Raw genomic sequence first — 20,846 nt, 5'->3', positions numbered from 1 at the left:
CCCCCCCCCTCCCCGACACCAGGAGCAAGGGAGCTTGCGGGCAGACTCCCCCACACCGCCCCGAAACCTGGAACGCTGACTAGTCGCTCCTGGCCCTTTGCACCCCCTGGCAGATCATCCCGCAGTCCCACCCCTGGTCCTGCCCTCCTGGCCACCCTACCCTGCGCCATACCCCTCCCCACGCACCCGGGCACAGAAGGGGACTGGAGTGTTGGGCCAGACAAGGGGCGTAGGGCCCCTGGACACTGGCTGGGGGGAAGGCGATGAGCTGAGGGCAGGGGGATGGCTCACCTGCGTCCTGCCCCTTTCCTGGAGGCTGGAGGGAAGAGGCCAAGCTCTCTGCAAAATGTAGCAAATGTCTGGATGTTGCAAAAGTGTGTGTGTGCAGGCACGGACCCGAAGAATCCAGTGACTCCCCGCGAACCCATTCCCCGGATGAGGACACTGAGCACAGGAGGAGGGCGACTGGCTTGGAGCCGCACTGCCCCTAAGCGGTGGCGCTCTAGAAGCCCTACGCCTCCTCCCCAGGGATTGTCCGGCGCACTCGTGANCAGGGCCGGCCCAGCTCCCCCTGCTGGCCGCACCTTCCCCAAGGCCCGGGCACCTCCGATCCTCGGTCCTGCCTCCGCGAGCCCGGACACGGTGGCCTGGACTCCTGGCAGGCGGCGAGGTGACAAGTGCCAGGAATTCCCCCGGGTTTCTGCTGAAGACCAACATGCCGGCCTGGAGCCGCCCCCATCCGCGCGTGCCCCAGGTCCCTGGTCCTGGAGTATGCCGCTGTGGGGTCCATGGAAACGCGAGGGGGGTGAGTGTGTGAGTAGGCGTGTGTGCGGTGTGAGTGTGAGTAGAGTGTGCGTGTATGCGTGCGTCCTGTGTGTTCGGTAACTGCATCCAGACGCCTGGGAGACCGCCCTGCCCCAGCATCTTCCCCAGGCAGCTGCCAGAGGGCGCCCTGGCCTGTGCTTCACCCGCCCCTCAGGGAATCTGACAAGGAGGCACCTGCGGGCCGGTTCAGGCACCCCCGGCAGCAAAACAGGCTCCCCGGCTCACCCAGTGTTCCCCCATGGACCCTGCCCTCTCTCTGGAGGCCTGGGACCCCGCAATAACCTCTCTAGGGGCGAGGCTGCTCCTTCTGCCTGACAGCGTCCAGTCCACCAGCCTAGGCTGCACCCGCCAGGGTCCTACTGGGGATCTGGGCCATTCGAGGGGGCTCTCTGATGAGCCAGGCTGGCCAGAGAGGACCTGACCATCCTCTGGCCTGGACCCCCCCTCCCCCCCGCATCCCTCATTCCCATCGTGCAAAAGGGCTATAGGTCCCCCTGCCCTGCCCGGGTCCAGTTTACAAACTGTGGTTGCCCCAGGGCCTGGCCCCACGCTCCTCGGTGCGCCCGCCCTTCCTGAGACCCATCTCTCCAGTGGGCCCTGGGGCCCTCCACGTGCCAGGTAAGTAGCAAACCCTCCTCCCACCAAGGGCCAAGTTTCAGAGAAGGCCCCCCGTCACTGCCCCTGGCCCACCTGGAGCCACCTCTCTCTCCCAGCCGCGACTTCTCCTTTTGCCTTAGGCCTCTCGACATCCCGTCTCCTGCAATAACAAGGAAGCAAGATTCCAAGTAGATGTCCCTCGCCGTGCGCCCTCTCTCTCTCTCTTTCTCTGTTAAGATCCTGTTCGGGAGCTTCTCCCTCGTCGTAGTATCTAGAATGTTAGAGTCGGGAAGGGGACTGTAGTTATGTAGCCCAGCCCCTGGTTTTCAGAGGCACAGAGAGGGGCAGCGACGGCCCGACGCGGGGCCAGGACCGGGGCCAGGCCTGCTCCTTGGCCGTCGGGGCCCTGTGCCGCCGCCGCCGCCGCCGCCACCACCTCTGCTAGTTGGGCTGGGACCCTTTGCCCCTTAGGAGAGGTGTTGGTCACAGATGTTTACCTCAGTTTATGTCACTGTCGAAGAAACAAATAGCAAAAAATTAATAACACCGTAGACACGCAGACTTAGAGGACAAAAAACACACACAAAAAATCTTCCCCTTGCGATTCTTCTGTGAAGGTGTGTGTGTGTGCGTGTATGTGTGTGTGTGTGTGTGTGTGTGTGTGTGTCCCATCCCGGGCAGGCCGGGTCATCCCCAATCTCTGTCACAGCTCCTGTCCCTCCTTACTGACCCTGTCCTTCGGTGCTTCCCAGAGGCCCCTCTGAGCTGGCCTGTGGGGTGTGGGGAGCCCCCTGGGCAGGAGGCGGGGCCACAGGGTAGCTAGAGGGCCTGCCGTCAGGCCCACTGAGCAGAGCCCCACGCCTGCCGGTGCTCCCTGAGCCCGTGCTGTGGCCGGTGGGACAGTCCTGGTGGCTGGCATCAGCATCCAAGCCTGGCTCAGGGCCTGGGCGGAACCCCGGCCCCTCGTGTCTTGCCACCCCCCTCCCCAATGTGTTTGTAAATATTCTGGCATCCTTTGGCCCTGAGAAGGTTTTTAAATGTGTTATTTACTTCTCTAATCATGACAATTGCTATAAAATAAACAAAAGTCTAGAAAAATCACCACTGGGTGGCTGTCTTGTCTCAGATACGGACGGAGTAGGGAGAGGGCACACAGAATCACTCTTGAACTGAAAACTCAACAGACGTTCTGAGTGGGGAGGGGGGGATCTGCAGAGCCTGAGAGCAACTATTTCAGGCCTCCTGTGCCTCTCAGGCCTGGAGTAGGCCCAGGCCAGGGCTTGAAGGCGATGAGAGGAGGGGCCCGGTTCTGGGAGGGAAGGGGCGGTGAGTTGTCCCCAGCCTGGGGTCCACCTTCACCTTGGAGCCCTTCAGACTGGGCAGAAAATAGAAGCAAGAGCCCAGAGGAACAGAGTAGGCTGATTCACCCAGTCATCACCCAGCAAATATTTACCGAGCACATTCTGTGTCCCGGGCTTCCTACTAGGAGCCCCGGATACAGCAGTGAGCAGGACAGATGGCGTCCTTGTCCTCAGGCAGCCAGCGATGGGACGATGGAGACAGACATATAAGGCCGGGTGCTGGGGAAGTACATAACTGGGAAGCTCACCAAGTTTGGGGGGTGTCGGGAGCTTACTGAAGACAGAAACCGGAGGATTCAGAGTTCTCTGGGCTGTGGGGCACTGGCTGCGTAGTCCTCAGGGTGGCCTCCAAAGTCCCACCCCGTCCCCTCCTCCCCTCCCCTGTGCTGCCTCCCAGCCACACCGGCCCTTAGGATGGCCTGGCGTGCTCTCTCCTCAGGGCCTGTAGCTGAGTAGATTGGGGGACTCTCCCACATCTCCCCGGAGCCCCCTCCCTCCCTTCCTTCAGGTCTCTGCTCAGATATCAAGGGATCAGAGGAAGCTGCCTGGGGCGGGAGCTCCTTACCCGGCTTCATTATACGCTGAGCACCCACCACCACTCACCATAGCACATTCCTGTTTGTTCTCCGTCTCTGCCCCCCCTCCCCACAACAGAAGTTNTAGTGGAGGGCCACGTCCCAGCGATTTGTCAGCTTAATGAATGAATGCCCGATACTATTTTAGAGGCCAAGGATCCAGCGATAAACACGACAAACAATCCCTGTCCCCCGAAACTGACTTGCTGAAGAGGAAAATAGACATTAATTAGATTACATAATTATCTATGTGAAAAATAGAGAGGAGAAAAAAATAAGAGAAGAGAATCTACTCAGGCTAGATCAGAGGGGTGAGGGATCATACACGAGAGTTTTATCTAGGATTTGTTAAAGAAAAACCCTGCTGGGGCACCTGGGTGGCTCAGTCGGTTAAGCGTCCGGCTTCTGCTCAGGTCATGATCTCTCAGTCTGTGGGTTCGAGCCCCGCGTCAGGCTCTGTGCTGACAGCTCAGAGCCTGGAACCTGCTTCAGACTCTGTGTCTCCCTCTCTCTCTGCCCCTGCCCCACTCTCTCTCTGTCTCTCTCTGTCTCTGTCTCTCAAAATAAAAATAAAACCATAATAAAAATTTAAGGAAAAGAAAAAGAAAAACCCTGCCACTTCTCTGCAATGATAAGGGTGGATATTTAGGGGCTGAATGGAACACTTTAAAATGGATTATTAAGGGGTGGAGGGGAAATCTACAAATGCAAACAGTATCGCTGGTCCTCCCCCGCCCTTGGTATACAAATACCACCTTCTAACTGCCCTTGTGTCAGAGAATTGCCAAGACTTACCACTAGGGGGCCTCAGTCTTCTGCCACTGTTGCTCTGTCTGCCGCTTAGCATCCCTGGTGAACTCTTGTGTCAAGGCCACAAGGGGCTTGGCCAGAAGGGTTTCCAGCCTCTCCCACACGCTATACTAAACAAGACAGCCTCTGCCACCCTTTCCATTTAGGGTGGGTAACCTCCCCCTTGATCATAGTGAGTTCCTTCTCAAGGGCCTTTGGTGTCTTCTCCTGCCCATAGTCTTCAGGTTAGACTCAGTCCATCAGGAAGGTTCCAGTAACACTGAACCGCAGGAGGGAAGGGCTTTGGGGGTGCCTGGGTGGATCAGTCGGTTGAGCATCCTACTTCGACTCAGGTCATGATCTCGAGGTTCGTGAGTTCAAGCCCCGCGTCGGGCTCTGTGCTGACAGCTCAGAGCCTAGAGCCTGCTTCAGATTCTGTGTCTGCCTCTCTCTCTGCCCCTCCCCTGCTTGGGCTCTGTCTGTCTGTCTGTCTCTCTCAAAGGTAAATACACATTTTAAAAAATTGTTTTTAAGGAAAGGAAGGGATTTTGTTCTTGATTCTTTTTCTCCCCCAACATGCTCCTTGAGTGCTATGCAAACTTCCCCAGCTACTGGCCAGTGACAGCTAAGCAGGCCCAAACAAGGACCAGAGGGGCAGCCTCAACGTCCTGTTATCCCCTTCTTGCGATGCCAACTCAGCTTACTCACGTCACTGAGCGACAGAGTCTCCAACAGCATCTCTCTCTTAAAACTGTAGAGCCTTTTACCTCCCTCCCCTCGTTTAGTGCCTGGTCTGGGGTGGAAATGTGGGTGTAAGAAAAGTAAGTGAGAGCTATTTACTGGCAGTTGAGGGGGAGGAAAAGGTTCATCACCGGTCTTGGTTTTTGGAACTTTGAGGGCAAGGTAGACATTCAGGGGGGTTCATTTGGAGCCAAAGAAAGGCAGAAGAGAATGGTGGCCCCAGAGGCCAAGAGCATACGGGGACCGCCAAAGAAGTAGGCCGTGTAATTAACAATACTGTATTGTATACTCAAAATTTGCTCAGAGCACATATCTTAGGTGTTCTCACCACACACACACACACACACACACACCCTAACTGTGAGGCCATATGTATATTAGCTTGTGGTGACCATTTCACAATGTATACATATTTCAAAACATGAAGTCATACACCTTAAGCATATACAGTTTTTATTTGCCAATTATACCTCAGTTAAGCTAAGAAGAATAAAAAAAAGCAGTAAGGCTGGTCAGGAGACCGTGAGCCCTGACTTGGCCATCCACAGGGGGATCACCTGTGTCCCTCACAGGTGGTAAGGGGTCTCAAATCATTATATTTTTCTTTTTCTTTTTTTAAAGTTTATTTATTTTGAGAGAGAGAGAGCACGCACACACTGGAGGGGCAGAGAGAGAAGAGAGAGAGAATCCCAAGCAGGATCTGAGCTGTCAGCACAGAGGCTGACTCGGGGCTCCATCTCACAAGCTGTGAGACCATGACCTGAGCCAAAAATCAAGAGGGGGATGCTTAACTGACCGAGCCACCCAGGTGCCCCTCTGGTCATTCTATTTTGATGTTAAAGGAAAATGCAGGAGGCATGCAGAAGGGGGAGGATTTGGGGTTCTAGTTAATTACGGCTGTGACAAGGACCTTGAGATACTGGGAAGAGTATAAAAGGGAGTGGACAACAGCTATTCTTACCTATTCGGCACCCACTCACCCCCTCTTTTGGTTGACAGCACCTCAAATGTCCCGTCCATGTTCTTGATCCATATGGTTCAAGCCGGTTCCCCTCCCTGGTTCCATGGAGGGGCCACATGCCCAGGTCTGGTCAACCAGCACGTTCCATTCCCTGAGCCACAGCAGTTGGCTCAGGCGAAGACATACAACCCGAATGAAGCAGCTCCTGGCCAGTGCCTACGCCTGTTACTGGGTCAAGTGTTTGCTTTTCTTAAGATTTGCTCCGTTTGTAGAATGGACAGCGGGACCTGCTGGCATCCATCTTTGCCACTCCTTTGGGTGGATTCTGTCCAAGCATGACCCCTATACAGAGCAGGGCCAAGAGATTAAGAGTCAGAGAATCTGATGACAGTATTTGAACACTAGGATCCAAGACTGAAATTAGATACAAATAGATTTTTCAGTCAATGAGCCAATATATGCTCATAAATCCACTTGAGTCTGGTGTCTGTAGTTGCAAATAAAGGAGTTCTGACTAATATCCAGGAAAAAAAAAAAAGAAACTGATCTGTAAGACCCCTGAAGCCACTAGTGTCTATAGGGCCCTGCCTTAACAGCATCTCCTAACCAACAAGTGACCTTGATCAAGAGAAGCCATTGAGCCCTTCTGGGACTGGATACTCACTTCTGAAGCTGAGACTGCCAGAGTATCCGCCAGGACCCGTTTGGTCTCAAACAACAGAAAACCCAACTCAAACTGGCTGATTTGAAAAAGCAAAGTTCCGAAATAGAAGCAACTTCAGGGCACCTGAGTGGTTCAGTCGGTGAAGCATCCGACCTCAGCTCAGGTCATGATCTCACCGTTTGCGAGTTCGAGTTCCGCATCCAGTAAAGTCGCACTGGGCTTTGGGTGAGCCCCCCTTCTCTCTCTCTCTCTGTCTCTGTCTCTCTCTCTCTCTGTCTCTGTCTCTCTCTCTCTCTCCCCCCGTAGGATCCTCTCCCCACCACCCGCCCCTCGCTCACTTGTGTCCTCTCTCCCTCTAAAAAAACAAACCAAAACAAAACAAAAAAACAACAACAACAACAACAAAACTTCAGGTGCAGCTTAATGCAAAGGCTGCAACTTTCACGCCAGGATAGGTTTCTCTGTCCCAACTGCTCTACTTCTTCTGGGTAGACTTCTTCCTGGACTTCTCCTCTCCTTGTGGTGCAGGGTGGCCGCCAGCCACCCCAATTTCCATCCTCTCAAGAGCGCCACCCAACAGGAAAGAGTGTAGACCTGCCTTTCTCTGTGTTCGCTTCCTTCTTTTTTCTTCCTTTTTTTTTTTTAAGTTTATTTTTGAGAGAGAGAGCAGGGGAGGGGAAGAGAGAGGGACGGAGAGAGAATCCCAAGCAGCTTCCATACTACACTATCAGCACAAAGCCTGTGGTGAGGCTCGAACCCACAAACCATGAGATCACGACCTGAGCTGAAACCAAGAGTCCCACGCTCAACCTCAACCCACTGAGCCACCCAGGCAACCCTGAGCTTGCTTGGTTCTGATTGGGTCCTGTATCGACTGCCGATCCAATCACATGGCCAGAACAATACAGCTCTCTGATTGGCTGAGGCCTTTGTCACATGCTCACCCACAGCTGGGAGAGCAGAGCCCCACCAGAAGTAATTGGCTGAGAAGGGGTATTCTCCTGTGGATAATGGGGGGGGGGTAGGGTCCGTGCAACATTTGGACCCACACCCTCAGTGTGCCCATGCCCTCTGCCATGTTATTCTGCTGTGTGATATTAGTACACCCTGTTCAACCATCGCTTGGCTAGACATTCACTTTGTTTCTGCTTCCAAATCTGCTCCATAATCCTTTAAAAAACTTACTGGGGCAGGGGAAAATATTGTGAAGAATAATGGCTGAAAACTTCCCAAATGTGATGGAAAACATTAATCTGTCCATCCAAGAATCTCAGTGAATGTTATTATATCCTATTATTATATTAGCCAAGCCATGTAGGAAGTTTTGATTACCTTTCCTTTCTGCGTGACCTTTTATTTTCCTGGTGTTTGTAATTTTCTTTTTTTTTTAATTTGCTTAGAATAATCCATGTACTTATTATTAACTCAACCTCAGTCTCTCCACTAGTTAATTTAAGTCGATTCCCAAGAGGTTGGGTTTGTTTAAGCAGTTTCCAAATTTAACCTCCTAGGAAACTGCTAGAGCCCAGCCCCCTCCCTGCCTTGTTCCAGTATAAACCAACTGCTCTCCAGATCTGCTGGGGTTTCGTCCTGGGGCCTGTCTCCTCTCATTCATTTATTTCCCTGAGGACTTCCTTTCCCTCTTTTCTATGTTAGAGCTCCTCTTCGTGTATAGAATTATGTTTCTCTTACTTGATTCACTTTCTCGGGAGCACATTCTGTGAGAGAAAGAGCACATTCCCCCGTAGCTGACCAGTAAAGGATGCGTAAGAAGTAAACTTTTTAAGTTCTTGCAAACAAATTGTATGGGACATTGCCAGATTTCTTTCTAAAAGAGCTGGTAAGGGTTTGCCTCTCCATCAGCAAAAATGACAGTATGCCCCCAAACCCCACCAGCCATTCATTGTTGCCTGCCTCTCAGTAGAAAGTTCTAACTCATTGGTACTTTCGTTTGCCTTTCTCTGGTTTCTAATGAAGCGGAGCATCTTAGTTTATGTATTTGCCATTTAGATTTACTCCTCTGTGAATAGCCTGTCTCTTCGTACCTTTGAGTTTTTTCTTTAGGGCAGTTGATCTTTTGTCATCAGTCTCTATGGACTGACGGTATAACACAGGCTGGGTTTGTTTATCTGCCAGATTTTGAAATACAATCTCTTAATGTCGCATAATCTTCCCTCATAATTTTAGCATAGATTCATCTAAAAGATTTTTCGTGGCCTCTGGGCTTCTTTTCTCCATTTGAAAATTATCCCCAATCCCTAGATTTTAAGTATTGTTCCCTGAGTTTTCTCCTAAGGCTTTTATTAAGCTTTAACTCATCTGTAATTTACTTTTGCCTCTGGTATGAAGGATTGGGCCAATTTTATTTCTTTATTTCTTCCAAACAGATAGCCTACTACCAAGCAAATAAGCCTCTTCTGATGGAATCGGACTTCCCACTTTTGTCATGACTTAAACTCCCATAAGAGAATGGGTTCCGTTTCTGGGCTATTTAGTTAGTTGGCCTGGTTGCAGATTTGGGATGTTTTCTGTGTGCAATTTAATGTAGTTTCACTTAATTTTTAAAAGGTCCCCTTGGCATTTAAAAAAAAATTAAGTAGGCTCCATGCCCAACGTGGGGCTCGAACTCATGACCCTGAGACCAAGCGCCACACACTGTACCAACTGAGCCAACCAGGTGCTCCTCCCACTAGTATTTTGATTGGAATTACATGTGGGGGCTTTCGTGTCTTTCTGACAGTTTATTTATTTTTTTAATGTTTATTTACTTTTGAGAGAGAGAGCACATTAGCAGGGGAGGGACAGAGAGAGAGAGGGAGTCACAGAATCCGAAGCAGGCTCCAGGCTCTGAGCTATCAGCACAGAGCCCGACACGGGGCTCAAACTCATGAACTGTAAGATCATGACCTGAGCCAAAGTCAGATGCTTAGCTGATTGAGCCATCCAGGCGCCCCATCTTTCTGATATTTTAACTCATCCCATGTTCTTTTTTTTAAATGTTTTATTTATTTTTGAGAAAGAGATAGAGACAGCGTGAGCAGGGGAGGGTCAGAGAGAGAGGGAGACAGACTCCAGGCTCCAAGCTCTGAGCTGTCAGCACAGAGCCCAACGCAGGGCTTGAAACCACAAACCACAAGATCATGACCTGGGCCAAAGTCGGACGCTTAACCGACTGAGCCACCCAGGCGTCCCTCATCCCAGGTTCTGATGTTAGCTCTTTATACTTCAACATATTTTTTCTTCATGGAGGTCCTACCCCTTCTCTGTTAGATATATACCCCTAATAATATAAATATGAATGAAATCTTTTCCTTTTCTTTTTAGCCAATGATTTATAATATCAAGTTGCCTTATATCTTCTTTTTCAGTGGCAAGCATATCTTTGCTTTTTTATCCTGATGTATTCAATAGAACCTCCAAAAACACTGTTTCGTTTTGATTCTAAGGGAAATGGCTTCACTATCTAGACTGATGTTTGCTGTTAGTTTTGGCAAAGAACCGTTATCTCCTTAAGTCGTTTATTTGTTTTATTTTAGCAGGTTTTTTTTTCAAAGAAGAAACTATTGAATTGCATCAAGTGACATGATCACTTTGTTACTCTCTTTCAATGCGGTGTAAACAATTCTGTTGATCAATTATTTGATATTGCATTCCTGAAATAAGCTCTATCTGCTCAAAGTATGTTATTTTTTTGGTACACAACCATATTTTATTTGTTAGCATTCGTTCTTTTTTTTTTTTAATGTTGTTTTGAGAGAGAGAGAGAGCACAAGTGGCAGAGGGGCAGAGAGAGAGGGGGACAGAGCATCTGAAGTGGGCTCTGCACTGACAGCAGCGAGCCCGATGCGGGGCTCAAACTCAGGAACCATGAGATCATAACCTGAGCCGAAGTCAGACCCTTAACCCACTGAGCCATCTAGGCATCCTGCTTTTTATCAATTTAAACGATCAGAAGATTAGCTAAATTCATCTTGGAAATCATCAGGGCCTGGTGCCTTTACAAATAACTTTATGCATAAAAAAAGGTATGTAACAAAACAAAGCAAAACGATATGTAACATCAATGTAAGTTAGGACACGGATTAAACCAAATTAAGGTTGGTTTCTGAGTTACTTGTCTGGGTCACCAAGATTCAGCTTGACTAAGGGGGGAGGGAGGAGGGAGGGAAGGGAAAGGGGGTGCCCACTGCACTTTCTTTTCTTTTTAATGTTTTATTTATTTCTAGGAGAGAGAGAGACAGCGTGAGCAGGGGAGGGTCAGAGAGAGAGGGAGACACAGACTCTGAAACAGGCTCCAGGCTCTGAGCTGGCAGTCAGCACAGAGCCCGATGCAGGGCTCAAACCCACGAACAGCGAGATCATGACCTAAGCGAAAGTTGGACGCTTAACCGACTAAGCCGCCCAGGCACCCCTGCACTTTCTTTTCTTAATGGCAATTCAGGAGCAGGCCCTACTGGGGAGGAGGTGAGACTGCAGTGTGATTCCTAGTTTTCTCCCCTTCCCTCCTCTCTTCTTTGTAATAACCACATACCTGCATTTAAATACCACATACCTGCCATCTTATTTAAGATATTTATTTATCTATTTTAAGAGAGAGAGAGCAAGCAGAGGAGGGGAAGAGAGAGAGGGAGAGAGAATGCCAAGCAGGCTCCCCTCTTCCCCCCCCACCCGCTGCCAGTGTGGAGCCCGACGCAGGGCTTGAACTCACAAACCATGAGATCATGACCTGAGCCGAAATCAGGAGCTAGACTCTCAACCGACCGAGCCACCCAGGCGCATTCACCTATCATTTCATTATCTGGGCGAGGCTGTGTATGCAACGGAGAGGGGCTGTGTGAAGTTAGGAAACCCAGCTCTACCCTGGGCAACTTGAGCGCCTGTGTGGGGCTGGTTTCTTGGCTGTAAAACAGATTTGTGTGGGGTTTAAATAACATAAAGCTGCAGATATTCCACTCATGTGCCAGCCAACTCCTGACAGAAGAAGGCTGCACTTTGTTGTGTGGGCAAGGGGGAGCCACTGCGGGTCCTGGAGGTGGGGAGTCACCAAGATCCAACAAAGCACAATAGGAAGGGTGTGTCGCCAGGAGGTGGATTTAATTAGCCTGATGTTACAGGAGAGGAAACTGAGGCACAGAGAGGTGACGTTCCTTGCCCCAAGTCACACAGCCACAAAATAACAGTGCCAGCATCTGAACCCAGGGCTTTCTGTCTGTAGGCCTCCCAGTCCCAGGGCCTGTCCGCTCCCCCACCTGAGGGCCTGGGAGGCACCGCCAGCCCTGCCAGCCCTCCATAGCCCACGGTGCAACCAGCTTCTTGGGAGGGACGAGCATCTCCCCTTGGGCCCTAGCACCTTCTGTACCTGCCCCCGCATGAGTCACTCACCAGAGCCGGAGTGAAAGAACCACCTCCCGGAGGAGTTGTCTGTGTGAGTGCATTTCGGGTTCCCGTCTTAGTCACCACGTCTCTTGGTTCCCACCCCTCCCCCCAACTGCCAGGAGCCTCCATGTCCCCAGCCGGAGGCACTTGTGCCACCCGCACCGGGACTGGGGCCCCGAGGGTGGTGAGGGCTGGCTGGTGGGGCCTTCAAGGCCTGAGATGCGGGCGGGGTGACCGAGGGGCGCTAGGGCCCCTAACCACAGCTGGCTTCCCTTAACCTAAGTGAAAGCAGTGAATTCCTCAGGTGGACGGTCTCAAAACCAGCAACAGCTGGCATTTCTGGAGTGCTGACTTCAGCCAGGCCCTGCTCAAAGCCCTTGGTATCTTTTAAGACTTTTATTTAATCCTCATAAAAGCCCGTGAGGAAATTGTCCCTATTTCACAGCTAAAGCAACCAAGGCCCAGAGAGGGGAAGGGACTTGCCCAAGGCCACAGAGTCAGCAAAGGACAGAGCAGGGAGTCTGGACTGCTTCCGTGATGGGCTTTCCAGCACGAACATTGTCCAAAGGACTGGGCAAGCCTGACGCTCCGCCCTGGGCCTGGGCCTGCATCTTGAGCCAGAGCCCCTGAGAATGGCGAGCGGGGGCCACTGTCCGGGGAAGGGACCAGTTCTACTCAGCACAGGTGACCTCTTGGCCAGGCCACACGCAGCAGCCCCAGATTGCCAGGCTGGTCCTCCTCCGGGCCTTTGTACGTGGCTTCCTTGGCTTGGAACACTCTCCCCCTTCTCTCTACTGGACCAGCCCCGTCTCCTGGACAGCTCAAGGGCAGCGGCACCTCCTCTGGGAAGCCCTCCGGGACGTGCGCCCCGCTGAACCCCACACTTCCCCCTAATGAGCCCCAACTTTGCCACTTGCTTTCCATGACCTTAGGCAAATGACTGAATCTCTCTGAGCCTCCCTTTACTCATCAACAAAATGAGGCCAGCGATACCTCAAGGGGTTTTTGCAAGGATAAAGAGATAAGTGGCGCTTATAACAGGGTGTGCCCACAGTAGGTGCTCACTAAGCAGCCTCGTTTTCTAGCATTGATTTGTGTACGCTGAGCTGTGTTTTTGTCTGTCCCTCCGTCTGGACTGTGTTCTGCAAGAACGGAAATGGGGTCCTGCTTCCGTGCCCGTCCCAGACCCCAGCACCTGGCCTGCCCGACAGAACATCTCAGCACGTGTCCTATTTTCTGGACGGACGGCCCACGGGTCCAGCTTCCTGCCCGTGAGCAGTGCTAAGGGCTGGGGCCCAGCGCTCGCTGAGCGGTCAGGCTGGCCTTGGCCTGCCCCGGAAGCTGCCCCTTCCCCCATTGTGTGACCTTGGGCAAACCATTTAAATTAACCTCTCTGCAACTCAGTGCCCTCGTGCACCAAGTGGGGATGACGTCATCCAACGTTCAAGTGCCCTTACGGGCATTAAACCAAACTGTTGTTTAGAAAGCCCTTGAGGCAGAGCCGGCCCACAGTCAATGCTGTGAGTGTGGTTGAAAATAAAATAAGCAGCGGCAGCCCCTGCAGTATCAGCCTTTCTGCAAACACTTGGCCAGCTCTCACTTCCCGCCCCAGGGGACCTCGGGGTCAGGATCACAAGGAGCACCGCCTCCTACCTGCCCTGCCCTGGCATTCCAGCTGATCCAGCCCGGCTCCCGGCCGCCCCTCCTGCTCCAGCTCCTGGGACAGTGCTCCCTGCGCGGGGCAAGCCAGACCGGCCGTAGGATCCAAGAGCAGAAGAAAACAGTAGAACTTTACTTTCCGACCGATCGAACATCTTTTTCCTGACTCTGACTCCCCGCTGCCTCTGACAATGTGCTCAAGATGCGTTTGGGGAAATTCAGTCCCAACCAGTGATTTTTTCCATCACTTTGAAGGCCCTGAGTCCCAGGCATTGTAGGACATGGTGTTTTCCCCGCATTGCTTGCCTCTGGGCTGGCCTGAGGACCCCAGGCCCACAGGGCCGCCGAGGGGTGAGTAGGAGCCCGCTACAGTGAAGACAGGTGGGGGCTGGGGGAGGTTTGGATTCAGCTGAGGCTGATTGACGCTTCAATCCCATCCCCCATCCCCTTCCACCTGCCCCGGTGGGGGGGTGACCCGAGTGCTGTGTGGTTTCCCTTTAGCTACGAGGCTTCCTCGCGTTCATTCTTGCTGTGGTTCCTCCGGCCTCCTGCTTGACGCCCAGTTGGGCGCCAGCCCTCGGCTCCAAGGTCACATCGCCCCTGAAAAGAGTGAGCCTCCCTGGTGGCGAGCACCAGCCAGCCATTCCTCCCAATTACCTCCTGTGTCCCGGTCGGAGCCTGCAGAAACTTCTGGAAGGCCTCTTCACTGTGCAAACGATGTGGGATACCCCCGCCCCCTTCCCCCTAGATGCCTTCCCGTTTTCTCTGTCTGCCCTGTCCCCTTCGTGCCTGTGGGTAGCTGGTCGGACAGACCACAGGACACCAGGTAAATCTGAGTTTCAGACAACCAACAACTAATATTTTGGTACAAGTACATCCCAATATCGGATCTGGAATTTTGATTTGCCAAATCTGGTGGTGCAGCTAAGGGGGGGCCCAGCGAATCCAGCTGCGGAGGGGCTGTTGACCCCCTTTCCCTCAAAGCCACCAAATTCAGGCACCTGGGGGGTTCAGTCGGTTAAGTGTCTGAAGTTGATTTCGGCTCAGGTCATGATCTCACGATTCGTGTGTTCGAGCCTTACATCAGGCTCTTTGCTGACGGTGCGGAGCCTGCTTGGGATTCTCTCTCTCCCTCTCTCTACCCCTCCCCACCTCCTTCTCTCTCCCTCTCTCTCAATAAATAAAAAAACTTTAAAAAACCCTTTAAAAAAAAAAAAAAAAAAGAGGCACCAGACTCCTTGGGACCTTCCCTCCTCCCAGCCTCACCCCTGGGCGAGCCCCAAAGAGAGGTAGAGAGGAAAACCTCCATCAACTCAATCGCTCTCTCTCTATCCCCTTTCCTCTCTTGTTGCACTTGGCCTTCCCTCCCCAGTCCCTTCTGCCTCGCACCTGGCACAAGCCTTTGAAGTGGCAGTTTGGGCTCTGCACTGTGGGGGGTGGCAGAACACAGAACGTGTGTTCTGACGCCTCAGGTGAATAGGCCACCCGGCACAGGCCACAAATCGGCCTTCCACGCCATTCTGCCACGCGCAACCTCTGCTTTGAGATCTACTACAACCTGCCCGGCTCACAGATAAGAGCAATGAGGCTCAGAGAGGCCAGGGCCTCCCCCCAGGTCACAGAGCTGGTGCGTGGCAGCCTGGGGGTGGGGGGTCTCTTTCAAGGGCCCTGGGGATGCCCAGAGCAGGCTCCTGTGTCCTTGGAGACCTGGCTTCCCCTCGGCGGCTGAACAGACCCTGTAGGAAGGGACTGAATTGTTGAGACCCCAGTTCCCCTGGGTCCCTTAGGCCTTTTTGCACGGGACCTGGCGTTGAAGCTGCCTGGTGTAGCATCATCCAACCACCCCCCCACCCCACCCCTGCAGCTGGGGCCTCATGTGACATTTCCTCTCTGAGGATCAGCCACAGCCACCGCTGGGCTGGGGGAGAGGGAGGAAGAGGAGGCCCCTTCTACCCATGGGAGCAGCTAGAGGCAGCCGGGCCCAGACGCCCTTTAGCAGCTCAGGAATGGGAAGCCCCCCCCCAGTACCACTGCCCCCCAAAGTCCCAGGCAAGTCATTTCATGGCTCCAAGTCTCCATTTCTTCATCCGCAAATGGCATCACCAATACTTTCTACATCACAGAGCTGATGGAAGGATTAAAAATGGCCTTCGGGGCACCTGGCTGGCTGAGTCCGTGGAGCCTGTGACTCTTGATCTCAGGGTCGTGAGTTCAAGGCCCATGTTGGGCGCAGAGCTTACTTTAAAAAAAGTAAAATGAAAAAGTATTTTTAAGTGGCCTGAGATAATAAAAATAAACTGGTTAACACTTAGAGCATATTATACACCAGACACTGTTCTAGGTACTTTCAAAATTTTTTAAATGTTTGTTTATTTTTGAGAGAGAGACAGAGTGTGAGCAGGGGAGGGGCAGGGAGAGAGGGAGACACAGAATCCGAAGCAGGCTCCAGGCTCTGCGCTGTCAGCACAGAGCCTGAAGCAGGGCTCAAACTCGCAAGTTGTGAGATCATGACCTGAACCGAAGTCGAACACTCAGCCGACTGAGCCACCCAGGCGCCCCTAGGACTTTACATAATACATTAAGTTATTTCATCCTCCCAACCACCCTGGGAGGTTGGTACTATTATTATCCCTACTTTAGAGATGAAGAAACTAAGGTGAAGTCACTTGCTGCTGGAGTCTGTAAGTCAAGCTGAGGGCTCAAGGGTCCAAGCTGTTAACAGCCACAGCTTACGTGTAAAACACAGCACCGAAGTAGCCTCCAAATCTCCAAATCAGAGGGGCGCCTGGATGGCTCAGTCAGTTAGGCTTCTGACTTCAGCTTGGGTCATGATCTCACGGTTTGTGACTTCGAGCCCCACATCAGGCTCTGTGCCAACAGCTCAGAGCGCGGAGCCTGCTTCAGATTCTCTGCCTCCCTCTCTCTCTGACCCTCCCCTGCTTGTACTGTCTCTCTCTCAAAAATAAGTAATAAACATTAAAAAAATTAATAAAAAATGAATGAAAACCATAAACCACTAGGTAAAAATAAAAAACTTCCCCAAGAAAAAGCCACAGTGATATAAGCAGCCATCGAGAAGTAACACAGGTGGGTTCTCTTGGTGACGATTCATCAAACTGCACACTTCTAATCTGATCCTTTGCTGTGTATGTTATACTTCCAAGGTCTTTTATATTTGTCTGGTTGGTTATAAAAATAGCCAAATTGGGAAAGGAACAAACTAGGAAAATATATTTGCTCTCTCAAATCACCCACCAAGAGTTAATTTTCCTAATATGTAAAGTGTTCCTGGGAATAAACAAGAAAAAAACTACATGAAAAAATAACAATGGACACAAACGGATCACAGAAAATACAGATGACTTTTGACACATAAAGAGATGCTCCTCTTTCCTTCACGACCAAAGAAATGCAAATTAAAACTTCAGTTAGATTCCAATTTTGACCTGACAGTCTGGCAAGAAGCTAAAGAGTGCAATAGCACTCTGAGTTGGCAAGGATGTGGGGAGACAGGCCCTGTCGGATATTGCTTGTGGGGGTGTCAGCTGGCCCCTCCCCCAAAGGGGAATTTGGCAATATCTACCAAAATCACACATGCTTGTTCACTTTGACCAAATGACTCCACTTCTAGGGATTTGTTATACAGAGATACTCCCACGTATGCTAAATGGCTTATGTATAATATTGTTCAGTGCAACTTTTTTTTTTTTGGTAAATTATTTGGAAATCATCTAAAATGTCCATCCCTGGAGGGGTGCCTGGCAGCTCAGTCAGTTAAGCGTCTGACTTCGGCTCAGGTCATGATCTCACAGCTTGTGGGTTCGAGCCCTGCGTTGGGCTGACAGCTCAGAGGCTGGACCGTGCTTCAGATTCTGTGTCTGCCTCTCTCTCTGTCCCTCCCCCCCGCTCACTCTCTGTCTCTCTCTGTCTCTCTCTCTCTCTCAAAGATGAATAAACATTTTTAAAAATCTATTAACAATTTTTAAATAAATAAAATAATATTCATGTGGACTCTCAAGGGACCCCAAATAGCCAAAATAATCTTAAAAAATAACAATCAAGTTCAAAGATGCTCACTTCCTGATTTCAAAACTTATTATAAAGCTACAGTAATCAAAACAGTGCGGTGCTGGCATAGAGACAGACATGTAGACCAACGAAAGAGAATAAATAGAATAGAGAGTCCAGAAATAAGCCCTCACATACATGGTCACGTGAGCTCTGACAAAGGAGACAAGACCACTCAATTGTGGAAAGGATAGTCTTTTCAACAAATGGTGCTGGGAAAACTGGATATCCACATGCAAAACAAACACACACACACACACACACAAAACAAAAAACAAAAAACAAAAACTCAAAATGGATTAAGACGATCAACTATAAGACCTAAAACTAGGGTGCCTGGACGGCTCAGTCAGTTAGGCTTCCAACTTCGGCTCAGGTCATGATCTCCCAGTCCGTGAGCTTGAGCCCTGCATCGGGCTCTGTGCTGACAACTCAGAGCCTGGAGCCTGCTTCGGATTCTGTGTCTCCCTCCTGCTCTGTCCCCTCCCCACTTACACTCTGTCTCTTTCAAAAATAAATAAAATTAAAAACAAATAAACATTAAAAGAAAAGACCTAAAACTAGAAAATTCCTAGGCAAAGGGAAATAAACAGGAGAAAAGCTTCATGACATTGGATTTAGCAATGATTTCTTGGAAAAGGCTCAGCAACAAAGGCAAAAACAAACACAGGGGACCATATCAAACTTAAAAACTTCTGTGCATCGGGGACCTGGGTGGCTCAGTCGGTTAAGCGTCTGACTCTTGATTTCAGCCCAGGTCATGTTCTCATAGTTTGTGAGTTCAAGCCCTGCATCAAGCTCCACGCTGACTATGCAGAACCTGCTTGGGATTCTCTCTCCCTCCCTCTCTCCCTGTCCCTCCCTCACTCGTGCTGTCTCTCAAAATTAATTAATTAATTAATTAATTAAAATAAAAACCTGTGCATCAAAGAACAAAATCAATGGAGTGAAATGGCAACACCCAAAATGGGAGAAAATATTTTCAGATCATATATCTGAAAGGCATTAATATCCAGAATATATAAAGAGCCACAATTCAACCACAAAAATCCAAACAACTAGATTTTTTAAGTGGACACAGAATTTGAATAGACATTTCTCCAAAGACAATACACAAGTGGCCAACATGCACATGAAAAGATGCTCAACATCACTAATGATGAGGGAAATGAAAATTAAAACCACAATGAGATATCCCCTCATCTACTGTAAGGTGACTGCTCTAAAAAAATAGCAAATAAAGAGAGCTGACAAGGATGGCGAGGAATTGGAACCCTTCTGCACTGCCAGTAGGAATGTAAAACTGTGCAGGAAAATAGTATGCATGTCTTTAAAAATTGTTTTAAATGATCCAGCAATTCCACTCTGGGTATACACCCGGAAGAACTGAAGCAGAATCTCAAAGAGGTATTTGCACATTCATGTTCATATCAGCATTATGTTCACAACAGCCAAGTGGTAGAAGCAACCTTAGAGTCCACCAAAGGGTGAATGGATAAAGAAAACGTGGTGTATATGTATCCAATGGGATATTATTCAACCTTAACAAGGTAGGAACTGATGTCACGTACCACAACACGGATGAACTTGGGGACTTTCTAAGCTTTCTGTCTCAAAAAGACAAATAGTTACATGATTCCAATGATAGAGGTACCTCAAGTATTCAAACGCACAGAAACAGAAAGTAGGACGGTTGGCTCGCCAGGGGCTGGGGGGAGGGGGGCATGCGGAGGTGCCGTTTAATGGGTACAGAGTTGGAGTTTTGCAAGAAGAAAGCATTTTGGTGGGGATCTGTTGCACAAAGACGTGAATACACTTAAGGCTTTTCAGCTGTACCCTGAGAAATGATTAGATGGTGAATTGGGGGTGTGTGTGTGCATATGTGCGTGTGTGTGTCTGTTTTTACCACGATAAAAAAAATTTTTAAACACCGCCGTGGGCCGCCGGTTTGCACTGTCTCCCCTTTTAGACAGTGCTTCCCCGAGGGCCGGGCAGGTATCGCTTGTAAGGACCGTGGAGAGCTTGTCCCAGAGCCGCTCACATGCTCGGCTCAAGCTGCTTTACTGGATTCATTCAACACTTCCCAGGCGCCGACAGGACGCCTCGCTCAGGGCTCTGGAGTGACAGAGATGAGTGGGGAGCTCACAGTCTACAGGGAACGGATGACACACACCGAAGGCATGAAAAGATCAGCGCTAGTGATACCTGTGCAGTGGGGTTACAGGGTAGAGGCTGACCGGGAGGGCACGAGATTACATGGAACAGACCGGAAGGGCGCTGAGAAAGGGAAAGTCATCTGAGATCCCAGCGGCAGAAGACCTGGGGCCCGGGGCATCCGGGGGGCCCAGTCGGTTAAGCGTCTGACTTCGGCTCAGCTCATGATCTCACAGTTCGTGGGGTCGAGCCCCGCGTCGGGCTCCATGCCGACAGCTCAGAGCCTGGGGCCTGTTTCGGATTCTGTGTCTCCCTCTCTCTCTGCCCCTCCCCTGCTTGCGTGCTGTCTCTCTCGCTCAAAAATACATAAACATTAAGAAAATTCTAAGAAGATCTGGGGCCTGTGAGGACGTGAGAGAGCTCCAGGAGGAGGGAGAGTGCGTGCAAGGCGTGCAAGACCTGGAGGCGGGGGCCGGCCGGGCTGGCTCGCAGGGGGCGGGAGCAGGAAGGCCTGACTCAGGAGCCAGCCGTGGAGGATGGCTGGAGGGCTACCAGCAGCCGCATGTGCTCGAAACAGATAAAGCCCAGCCTTTTATCAGCACAAACTTCTCTTGTGAGTTCAAATGTATTGCTCTCTTTTACGATACAAAAAACACATTAGAACACCAAACTGTATTGTCCTGGAGGAAGGCTGGGCCAAAGTCTCCTATTTGGCTCCTCACACCCACTGGGCACCGAATCTCTGAATTAGCTCCTTGGCATGATTTAAAAACCACCCATCTGCTTGGGCCCCATCAGCCCCACTCGCCAGATGGGTGTACTGAGGCCCAGAGCGGGGAAGGAGCTCCAAGCCAGCCCAGGGCCGAGCAGGAGTTAGGCCTGGAGGTGGGGGTCACCTGGCTCCCGGGTCAAGGGTCTGGAGGCCCTTACATACCATGTGGGGCACGGGAGCGCCCACTTCCTTGATGGAGAGAACCTCTTCCCCGACCCTTGGGCAGGCTGGACACGGGCGTGTGGCCTGGGAGAGACAACTGGGGCTCAAGCCAGTGGCTTGCTGGCTGCGCTGGGAGGGGCCG

The 20,846-nt window shown here is 51.0% G+C and overlaps 1 protein-coding gene across 1 annotated transcript in view; it reads left to right on the top strand.

The window, feature by feature from the left end:
- The window catches only part of SBK1 (SH3 domain binding kinase 1), a 49,997-nt gene that overhangs the window by 20,596 nt on the left and 8,555 nt on the right, over positions 1-20,846 (top strand). Inside the window, exons 5-6 of the mRNA XM_077760554.1 lie at positions 555-805; positions 1,339-1,443. Of these exons, the coding sequence (XP_077616680.1) occupies positions 555-805; positions 1,339-1,443 (356 nt within the window). The remainder of the gene's footprint in view (positions 1-554; positions 806-1,338; positions 1,444-20,846) is intronic.

This window comes from Crocuta crocuta, unplaced genomic scaffold (genome assembly GCF_008692635.1).
Source record: "Crocuta crocuta isolate KB4526 unplaced genomic scaffold, BGI_CrCroc_1.0 scaffold73, whole genome shotgun sequence".
Taxonomy (NCBI): domain Eukaryota; kingdom Metazoa; phylum Chordata; class Mammalia; order Carnivora; family Hyaenidae; genus Crocuta; species Crocuta crocuta.
Note: the sequence above shows the minus strand (reverse complement) of the source record. Positions and strands in the feature narration are given on the sequence as shown.